The 19,014-nt window shown below is 36.7% G+C and overlaps 1 protein-coding gene and 1 non-coding gene across 3 annotated transcripts; both read right to left on the bottom strand.

Moving 5' to 3' along the window:
- Positions 1 to 1,063: 1,063 nt before the first annotated feature.
- On the bottom strand, positions 1,064 to 18,532 carry IFI44L (interferon induced protein 44 like). Of its 2 annotated transcripts, XM_006934865.4 has the most exons (9): positions 18,374 to 18,532; positions 15,291 to 15,780; positions 14,715 to 14,763; positions 13,560 to 13,755; positions 9,964 to 10,116; positions 7,061 to 7,232; positions 2,389 to 2,489; positions 1,901 to 2,071; positions 1,064 to 1,196 (listed from the first exon to the last, which is right to left on the bottom strand). In XM_006934865.4, the coding sequence occupies exons 2-9, from the start codon at positions 15,766 to 15,768 to the stop codon at positions 1,065 to 1,067; spliced, it is 1,452 nt and encodes a 483-aa protein (XP_006934927.2). In that variant the 5' UTR covers positions 15,769 to 15,780; positions 18,374 to 18,532; the 3' UTR covers position 1,064. The 2 variants fall into 2 exon arrangements, with proteins under 2 accessions (XP_006934927.2, XP_044891998.1); XM_045036063.1 differs by lacking the exons at positions 13,560 to 13,755; positions 14,715 to 14,763; positions 15,291 to 15,780; positions 18,374 to 18,532 and adding an exon at positions 10,523 to 12,240.
- LOC111562017 lies at positions 8,784 to 8,890 on the bottom strand. The gene has a single exon (XR_002745078.1). It is a non-coding gene; the product is annotated as a U6 spliceosomal RNA (small nuclear RNA).
- Positions 18,533 to 19,014: the final 482 nt, after the last annotated feature.

Genomic DNA, 19,014 nt, shown 5'->3' with positions numbered 1-19,014 from the left:
TCACCATCCTCCTCCTCTGTCTCTTTTAAAGATACCATCCATCTCTTGCTCTGAATCATGCTACCAAACATTCATTTGAGCACCACTTCACCTGTAGCTTTGCTTCAGGAAATAGTTGTTTTTCCACAACTATCCCTAAGGAATTCTTGCCATGATAATACCCAGGACTTCCCAAAGAAGACAGTAATTCTGACTAAAAGTATATTCGACTACTTTAATATAGGTAACTATTGAATCAAAGCATATTCATCTGAAAAATACTAAGAAATTTGGAGAAGAGAGTTAGGGTTTTATGGAAGAAAAAAACCTAAAACCTGTCTTCAGAAATTCTTTTTTTATTTATTGCTAGTCCTAACTTCACAGCTACCCAGAGGAATTTAGAATCATTTGGGAATAAGACAACCTTCTTGACAACCTGTATAAGACAACCTTCTTGAGGTGCCTGGGTGGCTCAGTCCATTAGTGCTGGACTTTAGCTCAGGTCATGATCTCATGGTTGGTGGGTTTGAGCCCTGAGTCGGGCTCTGTGCTGACAGCTCAGAGCATGGAGCCTGTTTGGGATTCTGTGTCTCCCTCACTCTCTACCCCTCCCCCACTCATTCTCTTTCTCTTTCTGTCTCTCAAAAATAAATAAACATAAAAAAATTTTTAAAGACAACCTTCTTATTGCCTTGCACTAGTAAGTAGCCTCATTTGATCACTCTACTTGGGAGACATGGCTAGGATGGTTTGGAATTCAATTAATGAAAATCAGGCATGAGTTCATTAAAGGAACAAGCTTTGTTTTTGTTTGTTTGTTTTTCACAGAAATAGCACGTAAGTCCTTAAGAAATATTTGCTTTTTTGGGGCGCCTGGGTGGCGCAGTCAGTTAAGCGTCCGACTTCAGTTCAGGTCACGATCTCGGGGTCCGTGAGTTCGAGCCCCGCGTCAGGCTCTGGGCTGATGGCTCGGAGCCTGGAGCCTGTTTCCGATTCTGTGTCTCCCTCTCCCTCTGCGCCTCCCCCGTTCATGCTCTGTCTCTCTCTGTCTCAAAAGTAAATAAAACGTTAAAATAAAAAAAAATTTAAAAAAAAGAAATATTTGCTTTTTTTAATTCCCTTAAATTCATATCTTCATCCAGAGATAAATGAAACATTCTCCCTCCTTCATGTCCATTTCTTGTCTCTGGTATTTCATTTTCTTCCAGCCTTCCTCCCTGTAAGGAGGAAAAATTTAAGTACATGTTATCACTCTGGGGAAGTTGGGAGGGATGCATAATGGCAAACATGCTTACTCCCTGTCAGGCACTGTGCTAAACTCTGTCATACAAACGTGCGTAAAATCCAAACCCTGCTTCTTGAAGAACTCACAATCTATTTAGGGAACTAGACATCCATGTAATCATGTTTAAACTATTTTTCAATGTATTAGTACTCACATAGAGCTTTAAATACAGAGCTATAGACAAATACATAAGGAGACAGTTAATTTTGCTGGGGAGGTTTAAAAGGTGTCACAGAAATTAAAATCATAAATAGTGCAGGAATCCAGAGGGTGGTCTGCAGTGGGGCATATCTTGGCCCACCAGTGCTCAGGATTGGCCTTTCAGCTTGAGGTCCTAGAAGTGAAAGCAGAAGTCATAAAGAGGCTGTCAGCAGAGACTGACTCTAACCAGGGCATGTCAATCCAGGTTTGGGCCAAGTATCAGAATCAAAGCAACTGATGTCACATGTAGAGTTGAACACTCCTACAATTTTACCTGAAAACAAAAGGAAAAGAATAGAAACAAAGCACATATCCTAACGTGGTTGTCAGGTCTAGAGCAAGCAAGTGGGCACCAGCCGTCCAATAAGGTAGAACTCAGGGATTTTCAAAAAATACCAATGCTTTATGACAAGAGTGGAAAAGGGGCCAGATTACCTGTTTCAAAGGCAAATCCTCTAAAATGTCATCCACTATCCGTAACATCTGCCTCAGGACAAACAGGATCAGAGTGTCCTTTAAAGGGTCCAGCTCCAACTCTGATGCATAATTTTCAACCATAAAGATATTATAAATAGGAATATCTAGCATCTTGCTGACTTTTATTATCTGTGGAAAAATTAATAAGCATAACTCATATCTGAAAAAGGACTAAATTCAAATATAATTCAAGAAAGAAACTGAAAAAGCAATAGCTTGATGAATTATCTTCTGAATATAATTATAATGCAGATAATTATTATTTTAAAGTAGGACATAAACTTGAATTAATCAGGCAATTGATCCACTTCTTCATTTGCCTGTTCACATTTGTAGTGTGAACACACACACACACACACTCACACACCCATACATCCCCCCCCCCACACACACACACACAATATAACACTATTACAATAATGCCTGGTTAGAAATATATTCTTTACCTGGCTTTGGGACGTCACAGAATTATTCATGTTTAAAAAGTTGTCTTGAAGAATTTCACTGCACTTATCAATTTTAGTAAGCAAGACCACAAGTGCTGTACCTATATTAAAGAGATAAATCAGTGATTTTGTATCATAAACAGTAATGTGTCAACAAGGCAATTCAGTATGTGTGAAAGCAACTCTCTGTGGGGTGAAGATTTAGAGAATGAAATGTCCCCAGTAAATGTCAATTTGGAACCTGAAGTTCTTCTAATAGGAGAAATGATCTTTTCTTCCAACGTGAGATATAATTTCTAAATGCAACTGAATTCACACTATGTTGCAATCATCTACCATTCCAAATAGTGTGTTTTAAAGTGGTAAGGTGGGGTGGGGGGCAGGGTGGTTGCTGGATATTGAAGACCAAAAAAGACCCCAGAAAGTGAAGATTGTGTGAGAGTATTTGTAAAAACAAAGCACACTGATTTCACAGTTCTACTAAGGACTTCTTGCCCTCTCCCAATCGGCAGTTAACCGAATCAAAAGCCTCTTTACTAACACCTGCTTCCCCAGGAAAAAATATTATAAAACTAAGATTTCCAAGTGCCATTCAAGAATGTCCCTGAGGTTCTTTACAAGAGCTTTTAGTATTTTCCCCTTACATGAATCATATATATGAGTCATATATATGATATAGATATTCCCTCTCTACCCACTGTGTTGAGAGTTTTTATCATAAGTGGATGTTGAGCTTGTCAAATGATTTTTCTGCATCTATTGATATGATTTTATCCATAATTTTGTTAATGTAGTGTATCACATTGATTGATATGTGAATGTTGAATCATCCTTACATCTCTGGAATTAATCCCACTTGTTTATTGTATATGATTCTTTTAATCTATCATTGAATTCAGTTTCCTAATATTTTGTTGAAGATTTTTATGTTTCTGCTTATTAGGAATATTAGCCTGTAATATTCTTTTCTTGTGGTGTTCTTGACTGGTTTTGATATCAGGGTAATGCTGATCTTCTAAAATGAGTTTGAAAGAGTTCCCTCCTCTTCTACTTTTTGTAATAGTTTGAGAAGGATTGCTATTAATTCTTACTTGAATGTTCAGTAGAATCCACCAGTGATGCCATCTGTTTCTAGACTTTTGTCTGTTGGGAGTTTTTTGATTACTGATTCAATATCCTTCCTCATATTTGGTCTGTCAAGATTTTCTATTTCTTCATGATTCATGAAGGATACAACAGAAGGTTGTATGCTTCTAGGAATTTATCCATTTCTTCTAATTTTGTTTGTGTATAATTGTTCATTGTAGTCTCTTATGATAATTTGTGTTACTGTGGTATCAGTTGTAATATCTCATTTCTGGTTGTGTTTATTTGGGTCTTTTTTTTTCCTGAAATTCAGTGAAAGGACTTCCACTTCTGGACCAAATGGAGCCAATATACTTTTCCCTATTCTTCCTTCTAAATACAACTAGAAACACTAGACATTATTTATAAATCAAACACAAACATTGAAATGTGGAGAGAATAACAAAATAACAGAAATTGGCTAAGGACCACAGGATCCAACAAAAAATATGGTGGTGAGTTCTCTAGGCTTTCTTTTTACTTCAAATAGCCTATATTGGCTGCTGGAGAAGTGCACAACTAAGGAATGCTAATTGGAACCGGTGAAAAGAAAGGGAAAGAAAGGAACAAAAGGGAAAAGGAGGGAAGGGAAGGAAGGAAGGGAAGGGAAGGGAAGGGAAGGGAAGGGAAGGGAAGGGGTCCCTCCCCTCTAAAAACCAGAAAAAAGAAAGCTAATTATATCCAAATCAAGAAGATGAAAGAAACCCTAAGGAGCAGAAATCAAAGAACAAACTAAAAACAGAAAAACAATTTAAAACATAAATGAAACAAAAACATGGTTCCTTGAAAAGAACAATAAAATTGACAAACCTTTAGAAATAGTGACAAAGAAAAACAAAAGAAAAGACACAAATCACCAATATCAGGAAGGTCACAGAGATATCCCTACAGACCCTACAGATGTAAAATGAATAATAAGGAAATGCTATGAACAATTCTTTCCACATAAATTTGACAACTTAGATGGAATGAAATGAACTAAAGTCTACAAACTATCCCAACTCACCTAATATGACATAGATTAATAGCTTGATAACTATTTTAAAATTAAATTTTTGGTTTTTTAAAATTTTTTTTTCAACTTTTATTTATTTTTGGGACAGAGAGAGACAGAGCATGAACGGGGGAGGGGCAGAGAGAGAGGGAGACACAGAATCGGAAACAGGCTCCAGGCTCTGAGCCATCAGCACAGAGCCCGACGCGGGGCTCGAACTCACGGACCGCGAGATCGTGACCTGGCTGAAGTCGGACGCTTAACCGACTGCGCCACCCAGGCGCCCCAAATTTTTGGTTTTTTAAAAACCCCTGAAAAAGAAATCTCCAGACTCAGATGATTTCAATGGAAAACTCTACCAAACATTTAAAGAGAAATTAACACCAATTCTTCACAATCCTTTCAAGAAAATGGAAGAGGAACACTTCCCAACTCATTTTATGAAGCCAGTGTTACCCTGACACCAAAACCTGACAAAGCATCAGGAAAAAAAAATACGAATCAATATCCTTCACTAATTTTTAATAAAATATTATCAAATAGGATTTGGCAATATATGAAAAAAATATGTTTCATAATACATGGGATTTATTCTAAGGAGACAAGACTGGCTCAAGATTCAAAAATCAATGTAACCCATCATATTAAGAAGATAAAGAGGAAAATTTTTTCATGATTATATCAATCTATGGAGAAAAATTATTTGATCAAATTCAACATCCATTCAGGACAAGAAGGAAAAAAAACTCAGAAAACTGGGAATAAAGAACCTCCTCAAATTGACAAAGCACAACTGTAAAAAAATATATATATATATACATATATATATGTGTATATATATATATATATATATATATATATATATATATGGCTAACATCATAATGGTGAAACACTGAATACTTTCCCCATAAGATCAAAACACCACAAGGGTATGTGCTCTCACCACTGATATTCAACACAGTACTGGAACTTCTAGCCAGAAAAATATGACAAGAAATGGAAATAAAAGGCATACAGATTAAAAACAATATTATCCCTATTTAAGATGGTATGAAAATCCCAAGGAAAAAAAAAAAAACTTTTGTAGAACTAATAAGTGAGTTCAGCAAGGTCACAAGAAACAAGATTGACATACAAAATTCTATTGTAAATTGATGTACCAGGAATAAGCATCTGGCAGCCAAAATTCAAATATGATATCATTTTTAAAAAATTAAATACGTAGGTATAAATTTAATAAACCACGTGCAGGACTTGAATGTTAAAAACTGTGGATAACTTGTGAAAGAAATCAAAGATCTCAATAAATGGAGAGACATATTATGTTCATGGATTGGAAGACTCAGCAGAGTAAAGATGTCAATTCTCCCCAAAATTTATACATGTGGTTAATGTTATACATGTGGTTAATGTAATTATACATGTGGTTAATGTAATGTAATTACAAGCAAGATTTTTTGTAGAAATAGACAAGGTAATTCTAAAATTCCCATGGAGGATGAGTTAAAGATGGCAACATAGGAAGACCCTGACCTCATTTCTGCCTATGGACACAACAAATTTACAGCTACGTATGGAATCACTGTCCTCTGAAAAGGACCTAAGAACTAGAAGACTAGCATGTCCACAACAAAAAAACACAAAAGTAGTGCATCCAGAAGGGTATGAGAGGCAGAGACACTGCCCAGGATCCCACTCCAGATGCAGTGACCTCACAATTAGGTGGGATCCAAAAAAAATACAAACTCTTTCTCAAGGGAATGAAGGGACTGTGCCCCACATCAGGCACCCCAATGCTGGGGGCTGACACCAGAAAGACAAAATGTCTGGTCTTGAAAAACAATGGGGATTAAGACCAGGGGAATCACAGAATTATAAACAACACAGATCCCAATCTTAAAGGGCCCCACACAAACCCAGTCGCCCTGACATCCAGTGAGAAAGCAACAGACTGAAAAGCACCCAGACCATAAATGAGGGTGACTCACTTAACTACTTTTAAATCTACAAATGTGATAAAACAACACAGGGCTACACACACACACACACACACACACACATAACAGTGGCAATTTTCTGGTTTTGATCTTCCTGGTCAGGTCAAGTAATATGAGGAGGTGACTTGCCTATCAAGCCACTGGAAAATCACACGTGACAAAAAAATATGTAAATGATCTCTGTCTGCTGTTGCCAGTAACCAATCTAGGACTCAGGAAATTCGGTAAAGCGTCCATAGGACCTCTCTGTATGCTTGTTGCAATTTCCTGTGAATCTATAATTATTTCAAAATAAAAGGTGTTTTAATTTTTTTTAATGTTTTAATTTATTTTTGAGAGACAGAGAGAGACAGAGCACGAGTGGGGAAGGGGCAGAGGGAGACAGAATTTAAAGCAAGCTCCAGGCTCTGAGCTGTCAGCACAGAGCCTGACTTGGGGCTCAAACATACAAACTGCAAGATCATGACCTGAGCGGAAGTCGAACACTTACCCAAGTGAGCCACCCAAGTGCCCCTCAAAATACAAGTTTCTTTTAATAAGGACAATGAGACTCACCACAGTTTAAGACCTCTTTTTGAACTTCTTTGAACTTTGCCACCTCCTTAGAGGTGATAGAACTGATAGAGTTGATATCTAAGACATAGGCCACACAGTGAATCTTGTCCTTCAGTGACGGTGAGGCGATGAACATAGGATGGTCTGGCGTAATTGATTTATGGGGGCTAAACTGTTATAGAAACATAAGGTAACATTTAGAAAGTCTTTGCTGACTTCATTGAAACACATCCATGCTTGAAATGCGACTACCACTAACCTCCAACCCAAAACTTTCCTCCCCCTAGCCACTTTTTCCCCAGGTTAATTAGTAATCCCCCTTCCATACTTCCTCTCCACTATGAGTGTAATGTTATATCTTTCGTATAGAAAAACCACTTCATTGTTTTGGCAAAAATTATAAGTATCCATACTTTACATTATCCATAATGGAACTATTTCAGAAAAATGCAAACAATGTTTCTTTAAAAAGTTAACTTCAGAGGCTCCTGGGTCACTCAGCTAGGTGAGTGTTCCACTCTTGATTTCAGCTCAGGTCATAATCTCATGGTCTTTTAGGTGGAGCCCCACAGTTGGGCTCCACACTGACAGGATGGGGCCTGCTTGGGATTCTCTCTCTCTCTCCTTCTCCCTCTGCTCCTTCCCTACTCCTGTGTGCACGAGTGCTCACGCACACACGCTCTCTCTCAAAATAAATAAATAAATATATTTTTAAAAAGCTAACTTCAAATCCCAGTCTCCAGAAAAAAAAAATGACCATTGACATTGGTTACACATCATTTAAGACTTTAAACATTTTGCATACTTAAATGGACTAATGAATAGAGGAGAAAAACGGAGGGGGGATGGGAAATGCCATTTAAAATAAAATGCCATAGGGGGCACCTGGGTGGCTCAGTCCATTAAGCCTCAGACTTCAGCTCAGGTCATGATCTTGCAAGTTTGTGAGTTCGACCCCCACATCAGGCTCTCTGCTGTCAACACCAAACCCGCTTCAGATCCTCTGTCTCCCTGTCTCTGCCACTCCCCTGCTCACACACTCTCTCAGAAATAAAATAAACATTCAAAATAAAATAAAATAAAATAAAATAAAATAAAATACTATAGGAGTGCTTGTTCAGCTCAGTCAGAAGAGCATGAAATTAGGGGTGCCTGTGTGGCTTAGTCAGTTCAGCATCTGACTTCAGCTCAGGTCATGATCTCACAGCTCATGAGTTCGAGCCCCACGTCAGGCTCTGTGCTGACAGCTCAGAGCTGGAGTCTGCTTCAGATTCTGTGTCTTCGTCTCTCTCTCTCTCTCTGCCCCTCCCCAGCTCGAGCTCTGTCTCTCTCTCTCTCAAAACTAAATAAACATTAAAAAAAAAAACAAAAAAAGAGCACACAACTTGATCTCAGGGTCATGAGTTCGAGACCCATGTTGGGTGTAGAGATTACTAAAAAAATAAATTAAAAAAAAATAAAATAACATAATTTCTTTAATTTTACAGAAGAAAAAGAAACTAAAGAGAAACAGAAGAAAAATCCCAAATTCCAAGTTACCATCTTCATACCAAGAATGATAATCTTTCTAGGATTAAGAAAATAGATTTAAAACTACAGTACAAGGCTAGGTTCATTATTTTTTTTTTCGAATAATATCAAATAACTTTATTTCCCTCTGTGCTTTTCTAGTAACTTTTTTCAATATATGAAATTTATTATCAAACTGGTTTCCATACAACAAAAAAATACGGAACGCTTCACAAATTTGCGTGTCATCCTTGCGCAGGGGCCATGCTAATCTTCTCTGTATCGTTCCAATTTTAGTATATGTGCTGCCGAAGCGAGCACAGGTTCATTATTTTTTAACTATATGTTTCAATGCTGAACTGAGTAGATTGCCTCTCTGTTGTGAAAAACAAAGGTGTTAGTAGGCTCACAAGTTCTCCAATCTCTCTGCTCTGTTCCACCTCCTTATATCTTATGTCTCCGTAAATTGTGAGGATGAGAATTACGTTCCTAGTTAACTGTGTTTCAATTAGCATAGCATCTGTAACAAAATAGGTTTTTAATAATGTTTTTTTTAATATATGAGTCCATAGTTAAGGTTTCCAATCAAGCACAACTGAGCGGCAACAGAAGTCACGTTTAGAAATTGAGGCTGATTGTATCACACCCAATGCCTAAAAGAAAGGTGATAATAATGGTTGACTTTTTGAGCATTTAAAGTACATTCTCTCATTTATCTTTGCAGGCACTCTACAAAATGGGCTTTATTATTACCTACATTTCACACATAAAAAAGTAAGACTTGCAGAGACATATATGTAACTTCATTATGAGTACACATCTAATTAGTGGCAAAGCCAACCTTTGGATGTAGGTATTTAGGTAGCATTTAAGTGGTGAAACGTAAGTACTTATAGTATAACAATATCACACTTAAACAAAAAGTGGTTAAATGTTCCAATATTTTGTCTAAGTGATCAAAAAAGTGCATGAGGTTAAACTATTACTTTTCTACTTATTTTACATTATTGTAAAGAGTGATATAGGAACAATCTTTTCCTGAACGTTTTCTGAAATTTGTATAAGTAAAATACTGCTTTTGACTGTATTTCTTTCTTTTTTTTTGAGATTACCTTATTTTTTTAAGTAATCTTTGTGCCCAATGTGGGGCTCAAAATCATGACCCTGAGTTCAAGAGTCTTAAGTTCTACCAACTGAACCAATCAGGCACCCCGCCATAGAAAATAAGTTCTTCTACTTTACTTATATGAATATTTATTCATTTAAAAGTAGAGTAGTGTTGGTTGATGTTGAAAATACCTTATAACAGTTGAAATTGCCTTATAGGGTAAAAATTTAACAAAGAGCATTGATGGAAATGATTTGAAAGGTTTTCGAGATTGGAGAATTCTTACCTCATACCTGTCTGGCACACAGCCTTTTAAGATGTGGGGTATATCATCCACACACAATCCTACTCCCTCTTCCTCATGTAACCCCATGGAGTCACACAACATAAATGGCAGATATTTGCCATCTTTCCCATCTTTAACGGAATAAATCCTATACTATAAAACAAAGTATATCAAATGTAAAAATTCGTTCTTCAACAAGCATTCAAGACATGACAATAGGAAGAACACAGGGTGGTTAATATCTAACACTGTGGTCCTCAAACATTTTAGTCTCAGGATCACCTGACACTCTTAAAAATTACTGAGAATCTCAAAGAGATTTTTATTTATGTAGATCATATCTGCTGACATTTAACATAGTAGAAACTGAAACTGACATAATTTTAAATATTTCTTAAATCATTTTAAAATACAATTATGAATTTATTGCATGTTAACCCAAATAACATTTTTACAAAAAAATTACTTTCCAAAAAAATATTAAAAACAGCAGGATCAATTTACTTTTTACAATGCTCTTTAGTATCTGGATTAATAGAAGATAGCAGGATTCTCATACCTGCCTCTGAATTCAGTCTTTTGTGATAGATCATTTTGGTTGAAGTATATGAAGAAAACCTAGTCTCACGTGTATATATGTAGTAAGAAAAGGAGAGAGTATTTAATTTAACAGCTTTCAGAAAATTGCGGATATTCCTCATTAATAATGCATCAAAGCTCAACAAGTGATCATTTCTCAAAGGTTAGCTCTCAAAGGTTAGCTAAATGTGGAATCTGTGATATTTTCATACTCAGTTACATTAAATTCATTGATCTATCCTGCACTTTGAATACACTTTGTATCCATGCATGGCTTAGTAACCCAATGCATTTGTTTATTTGAAAATATGGGTTCACTGGCTTACCTAGATCTTCCAAATATTGGCACATTTCCCTGGACAATATTAAAACACCATACTTTTTACTAGCACCGCTAATCTTACCAGATAAGTCTTTAAGTCTTAAGAAGTTATGAAGCTCAAAATGGTGGATACAAGCTGCTCAAAGTTCTAATTTTCTTTAAAACTCAAATGTTACCATTGGCAACAAACATCGTTGGTTGGTTGTTTTTCTTGAAGTGATATGCTCAGTTAGTGCATTTTCCATGAATTTCTACTGAATAGCTACGTATGAATAAGCAAGGCTGCCAATTGTCTTCTCAATTAAAAATGATGTTACCTGAGAAAAGTTCAGCTCACAACTCAATTGCACCAGTGTCTTTGCTCAGCAACCACCACATTTTGGCATGCCTTAGAAACCCTTTATATGTACTTCCCATTTCATCACACAAAATATTAAAATAATGTGTTCTCAAAAGCTGAGTTTAAATAAAATCCATGTTACTTATTCATCAGTTACATTCTTAAGTGAAAGCATTTTGTTTGTTTTTCCTGCAAGCTGAGTGGTAGAAAGGAATACAATGATTACTAACAGTGTTTGGTGCCATTACTTGATTTGTGCAAAGGTGCCAGGCAACAAATAATACTACATTTGTATGATAAGTTCAAATGTCCATACCCTACAAAAAGCAAAACCATCTTGGTATTATTATGAAAATAATGTTAAACTCACAGACCCCATAAAATTCTCTCAGGGACACTCAGGGGTCTACAAACCTCACCTTGGGAAGCTCTGCTTTAACAAATCGTCTTTCCTTAATAAACACACTCAATCTGATACCAAGAGTATTTCTCGGAACTCTGAAAAATCTTTATTCGTCAAATATACTTCCAAATAGGCACAACTATGGAAGATTTAGGCAGAATCACAAAGAAAAATGCTAACTCTGAGATACCAAACAACAACTTGAATCACAATTCTCCCATTCCCAACCAGGAAGCAGAGGACCCCTCTATGACCTATAGTAATCTGTAATGAAGTCAAAAGCTCCCATTGGTCCATAAGTCCAATGCCTAGGAGCAATACCACTGGATATTTTGATCTAAGTAAACGGGACTTTACTGGTGCCTCCACCTGAAAGGAATTACACAAAGCAGTAGAGTCACATACTTAAAGTGCATTGTGTAATTTTAGTATCAGTAGGCACATTCATAGTTTTCATTAATCTGTTTCCTTCACAAATTGAGTTCTTTAAAGAGAAGGGTCCCTGAGCAATAAACTCCTGCTTCCTTGGGACGCTCGTGTGTCTCAGTCAGTTAAGCATCTGATTCTTAATTTGGGCTCGGGTCATGATCTCAAGGTTGGTGAGACTGAGCTCTGCCTCAGGCTCTGCACTGCCAGCACAGAGCCTGCTTGAGATCTTTCTCTTTCTCTCTCTCTCTCTCTCCTTTCCTCTCCTCTCTCTCTCTCTCAAAATAAGAAATAAATCATTTTAAAAATACATTCTGTTTCCTTGATAAATATTCTGTCCTGTATTCCTTCAGTTTATATAGTAGTATTTGCATTTCATTTGGACTTCAGGATCTACATCTTCTCTTAAAGTAATGTGAAAAGGAAGGAGATGAATCCTGTCCTGGTGAGTACCTCTACTACAGCATCTATCACAGTGAATAGTACTTATTTGTTTATTATCTACATTGAAATCCCTGAGTAATAAGACCAATTATTTGTATTTAGGTCTTTACTGCCAACAGTATTTAACAGAAACATTTCCATCAATGCTTAATGTATTGAACTGCTGTTGCCGTATCTTGCTGTGGCTTTTGAGGCTAGACAAATACATCAAGATAAAGCCAGCCAAGTAGATAGAATCTAGCCAACCTCAAGAAATAAAATGTGTTTCTTGAAAATCATAGAAAATGCTTTCAGTTATTAAATGTGACACAAAACTAAAGTGAGCCACGTCTGTCCGATGCAAAATTTTGCACTGACGGTGCACAGCACATTTCCAATCAGAAGATAACAATATTAGGTTGTAGCAATCACGGAAAAATACAGTTTGATTATGAAATGTCCTATTCATTCCCCTTAATTTTTTTGTTTGATTGTATAACATTGAGAAGCACAGAATGGGAGAAAGTTTTTCCACAATAATTTGTAGGTCTTTGGAGTAACAGTTTTAAAAATGGTATTAGTACTCCTATTTGTTTACAAATAGGATTGTGTTCACAGGAGCACTGAGATTTACCCTTTGAAGGTTGACTCACCAAAGTGAACTGTTGCCTTGCTTTTCATGATCATTTCTTATAAAATGGTTTTGTAAAATGGAAAAGTGTTTCATTATTTTATTACAAAAAAAAGAGAAAAGAATTTCAATCCAGGTAAAACCATACGGGACATAAGTAAAAACACATTTCTTATATAACAGACAAAGACTTACACAAAGTTTTTTTTAAATTTTAGGGTTGTATTCTACAAGTTTAAGCATTCTAAATATAAGTGCTTCTCGCGTGCATAAAAATGAAAAGCCTCTCAGTAAAACACAACTCAATGGAGGCAATTCAGATTCAACTTTTACTCCTGTTTTACATTTGATTTAGCATTTAATTGCTTGTAGGTGAGAAGGTTAACATTCCTAGAGAATGGCAAAGAAATGAACAAATCTAATAATTGTAATCAATAAAACAAAACCCTCAGGAAATCTTTGAGTAACTTACCTGTTCAGTAATGCTGGTGTCATCAGACCCCACTATGGCTTGGCGAGTCGGACGGCCTTGGAAAACAGACTTCACTGAATTGATAAAACTAGACTTTCCAGATCCAACTGGACCCAGCAAGAGAATACAAATTTCTGAAATCAAGTCTACTTTGGGCTTGAAGTCTCTGAGCTCTGCTAGAAGCCAATTCCTCTGCCTGTGAAATAACATGCAGAACTTAAAACAGCCACACCCCCAGAGGAACAACAGCACAATTCTCCTGGACCTTCTTTCCTTCCTTTTACAAGTATGTTGTAATTACTTATGTATTACTTGGCTATTAATGCCCATCTCTCATCTGATGTGAAATGGTCTATGGTTACACATTTTGTGCTTGAAGAAAATGCATTTATCTATATCTTAATAAAGCTAAACTTTAACCAGCAACCAAATCACTGTTAAACTATTAGCCTTGACAACACAAGTCAGAGAAATATCAGCAACACTGAAGATGTGTGTTATTTCAGTAATAATATTATATTAAGGAGAAATAAAATATATACAATACAGATATTTATAAATTGGGGAAAGGAGGTTTGCTTTTATTTTTTTTTAATTTTTTTAATGTTTATTTTTGAGACAGAGAGAGACAGAGCATGAATGGGAGAGGGTCAGAGAGAGGGAGACACAGAATCTGAAACAGGCTCCAGGCTCTGAGCTGTCAGCACAGAGCCCGACGCGGGGCTTGAACTCATGAAATGCGAGATCATGACCTGAGCCGAAGTCAGACGCTTAACCGACTGAGCCACCCAGGCACCCCGGAGGTTTGCTTTTAAAACTTACTGAAATTCCCCCAAAACTTTATTCCCAAGGAAAGGCTTCAAAGGAATTATCTGAAATAGTCATCTAGAAATTTCTGTCTGGAAAACTTTGGATCTAGCCAGCTCAAGTGAAAAAGAAAGTCAAATTGCTGTCAGGTAGATTTTTAAAGGTTCACAGTTGGTAGTCATTCTATTTTTGCTGTTGCTGTAAATTGCCTCAAACATATTATTTAAATAATATTATAATTCATTTTTATCACCCAAGTTATATTTTTTTATTTTATTATTTAATTTCCAATGTCATTTATAGAAGTGTTCCAAATAAAGTGAGTAATAGTCCAAAAACCTAACTTACTTTGAGGCTCTTGTTACCTTGCGCATATAGGTTGTATCATCCTTAATTCCTGTAGGAAATAAACATAGCATAATAAGGTTTTTAACTTGTCTTGCTAAATATGCCAAGTCAACCTTTTCAGTGGGGCAGCGAGTCTGCTTATATAAACCAGGGCCGAGCTGTCCAGTTAGGAGTTAGTGTTGGTAACCTAGTGAAGAGAGAAAGGAAAATTACCCCTCTTCTAGGGAGGATAATTAACTCACTCTGCAAACTCTCACATAAGTATACCCAGAGGTCCTAGAGCTGACCCAAAAGGGGTCATATATCAAAACAAACCCCCGCTATCACTCACTTTCCATCTCCATCTCTCCACTTCCACTCCTCAACTGACTCTGTTCAAAGCTGTCTACACCTTCTGGGTAATACATCATAACCTTTATGCTTCCCAGGTTACATTTTGAAGTTTATGAAACAGTAATTTGATGGCATGAAACCTGACTGTTCCTCTCATTTATCCTTGTTCTTGTAGCTCAGTGATGACCAACAAATACAAAGAAAGACTAGAACCAGAATGTAGGATTATCTCATTTAACATACCTTCAACTCGAAAGACTTCATTTTCCAAATAAGTGAGGTCAGAGGAGATATGTACTCCTAATTCAGAGCTTAACAAAGGATGTATAGAAAGTTTGGTTTTGCTTGAATCTATACAGAACATCTCTTGATCAAAGGAACAAAATGTCAGTTGCCCAGAAGCAATTTTCACTTCTGCCTCTAGAACTGCAATTGCCATTTCTGTAGCTTTATTCCTTTGAAATGAAAAACAGAAGGAGGGGATTGGCTCTCTAAACTCTTTACCTGGTGCAGGATAATGCCCAGGTATAAAGACCCCAATAATCTTATCATAAAAGTAAAGAATTGTTATAGTAGATCCCTGAAGCTGGCACCTATCAAGCAAACTAAAAGTTGTATGTCCATGGACACTAGACTTATGAAGAAGTCTCAAGGAAATGTTTCCAAGCAGCTTTTGCAGACTTTTCTCCTCATTCCATGTCAATCTCGTTGTCACTGCCATGATTTTCTGTATCTGATAGAAAAACAATAATAGGTTGAGAGACTAGTTAGTATACCACAGTGGCTTAAAGTACAGATTTCTGCTTCTTCTAGTTCCAGTGCGTTATTTTTTTCTCTGACCCAATTAAAACATGTTGGTTGGGGGGCGCCTGGGTGGCGCAGTCGGTTAAGCGTCCGACTTCAGCCAGGTCACGATCTCGCGGTCCCTGAGTTCGAGCCCCGCGTCAGGCTCTGGGCTGATGGCTCAGAGCCTGGAGCCTGTTTCCGATTCTGTGTCTCTCTCTCTCTCTCTGCCCCTCCCCCGTTCATGCTCTGTCTCTCTCTGTCCCAAAAATAAATAAAAACGTTGAAAAAAAAATTAAAAAAAAAAATGTTGGTTGGATTACAATGTAAAAAAACAAAAAACAAACAAACACACACACACACACACACACACACAAAAACAGAGATAGAACAATAGTAGGTAGATATGAAAAAAAAACCCAGATAATTTAGAAATAAAAAATATCATTAAAATATCATTAAATTTTTTAAGTCAGTAGACAAATGGGCAACTAAATAAAGAATAAAGTAAAATTAAAATTAATAAATTAGAACACGGGTCAGCTAACTTTTTCTTAATGACAGATGTAAATATTTCAGGCTTTGTGGAACATACAATCTCTGCCATAATTAACTCAACATTGCCAATGTAATGCAAAAACATAGATGATATGTAAACAAATGGACATGATTACGTTCCAACAAGGTTTTTTTTTTACAAAAACAAGTGGGTGGTACACAGGTCATGGTTTGCCAGCCCATGAATTAGAAGATAGGAAAGGGGAATTTATACATAAAACAGTTCACAGAGCAAGAAATTGAAATATGAGAGGAGTTAATAGACATGGAGGTCCCACAGTGGCAGGATAGACCATGAGTCGTCATGCCAATTCTTTCAATTCTTTCAAAAACTAGAACACAGGTTAAACTGTAAATATATATATTTGAAAGCATTGAAGAGATAACAAAGGAGTGAAACTATGTCATTGGCTAAGATTTGGAAAAGAAGTGAAGACGGAGAGGGAAGCTTGGCTTTTGGGAGCACGTTTCCCTGAGGAGCATCTGTGAACTTTAGAAGAGGTGCCTGAGATGCTGAGAAGTTAGGCAAAACTTTTGTTAGACTCACAGAGCTAGGGGAATACAGTGCAAGAAAGAGGGTGCGTTGGCAATCTTCCTCCCAAGCTGTGGGCAAGGATTCTGAAGTGCTACAGGGAAGAAAAAAGGGCGGCCTAAAAATGTACAGACTTAATTCCATCTCCTGGTAATTTCAGTCTCTGAGTGGGTTCACATACATGAAGATTGCCTGTGCCTCTAGTTGTAAGGCAGGAGCAAAAACAAATCTTGTCTGGATGAAGCGAACATTTTTCTAGCTTCAAACTATCCCCACAATGTTTTTAGATTTAGTGACTCACATTCATCAGAAACACAAAGCAGGAAATGAAACAACACGATAGAAAACCAAGAGAAAAAGCAAAATACAGAAATAAACCCATACTCTTTATTAATTTGTTTTGTTTTTCTAGATTCCACACATAAGAGAAATCAGATGGCACTTTTCTTTCTGACTTATCTCACGTACCATAATACCCTCTAGATCTATCCATGCTATTGCAAATGGCTTATCTCATCTCTTTTTATGGCTGAGTAATATTCCACGGTGCGTGTGTGTGTGTGTGTGTGTGTGTGTGTGTGTACCTCACATCTAATGGAAAAACTGTCTCTAATGGAAAAGTAGTCAAAGTATATGAAGACATTCACAGATGAGGTAACTCAAATCAACTATAAACACATGAAAAAAATGTTCAACTGTTCTAGAAAGAGAGCTGTAAATTAAACAATAATGAGATAGCAGTTTACATCCAACAAGGGGCCAGCAATACCAAGTTGACCCAAATATGGAGATTCAGTAATATTCACATTGTTTTGATGGACATATATCATTTTGAGGAGCAAGCATATTCATGGCAGCTTTGTTTAGGATAAATTAGAAGCCTGGATATACAAATTTTGGCATATTCACACAATGAAATACTAAAGAGCACTGAAGTGACTGAACTAGGCCTATTTGTATCAACCTTAATAAAGCTCAAAAGACTAAGCAAGTTGAGAACAATACACTTAGTATGATAGCATTCATATAAACTGTTAACACAAAGCAATACTAGAGATCATGTTCAGATACAGAGGTATATGTGGCAAAAGCACAAAAACAAGCACAACAATAATTATACCGCAGTCTGGATAATATTTCCCTCTGGCAAGGAAGGGAAGAGAAAGGAGTATAGGAGAGATTCACAGGTAACTTCAACATTATCTGTAATGCTTTTGTTTTTTTCAGGAGGAAAAAACTACTCTAATTAGATAAATCATGTTAAGAATCTGATAGAACTTACTCTCTAGCATTCCCTGTATTTAAAATCTTCATTAAAAAACACAACAAATGAAAGAGAAAAGTATGATCATTAGCAGCCATTTCACTCTGAAATTCATTTTCAAAGAAAGGAAAACAGGCAATTTTCTTTACACACAGCTAGGAAGCATCAGATGGCAAAAAAATCACTTACCTGGTTTTAAGAGTTGGATGAAGCTTAAATGTAGTCTTAGCTGGATCCAGCAGCCACAGTTTGGAGACAGAAGGTTCTGCCGAGATCTGTGGCATCTGTGTTTGAAAGAAAGGAAAGTGAAACTCAGCAGCAATCAGTGGCCAGCATGAGAACGTCATTATGTTTCTTTTTCCTTGTTAGAGAGGAAGAGACAGAGAAAAGGAAAAAGAAACTAAGATTTCTGCCAAACCCATGAGAAAGATCTTTGGTCCCCTCTGTAGCCCACATGTAGGCGCTCAGGAAATGATAATTAATAAAAACTGCAATAAAACCAATAGCCAACATTTCTGCACATTTTACTATGTGCTTGGCACTGTGCAACTGCTCGCATTTCCTAGTGTCTTCTCCAAACACGGTAAACACTCTTAGTATCTTTATTTCTCAAAGTATGCAAATGAAACTTAAGTGTGCAAGTTAATTCAGCTAACAGAGAGGCAGCACTGGCTGGTATTTAAAACCATCTTTCTACACTGGAACACACAGATGAAAATTTGGCTCTTCCCTAATTCATTTATAAGGCAGTGCACAGCTTCTTTTCCCATTTACACATTCAGTCATTCAACAAGGGCTTAGACCCTGGAGAAGGATAATGCTGAGTAAGA

The sequence above is a fragment of the Felis catus genome, chromosome C1 (assembly GCF_018350175.1).
Source record: "Felis catus isolate Fca126 chromosome C1, F.catus_Fca126_mat1.0, whole genome shotgun sequence".
Taxonomy (NCBI): Eukaryota; Metazoa; Chordata; class Mammalia; order Carnivora; family Felidae; genus Felis; species Felis catus.
The sequence above is the reverse complement of the archived record's forward strand: the minus strand, read 5'-3'. Positions and strand labels throughout refer to the sequence as shown.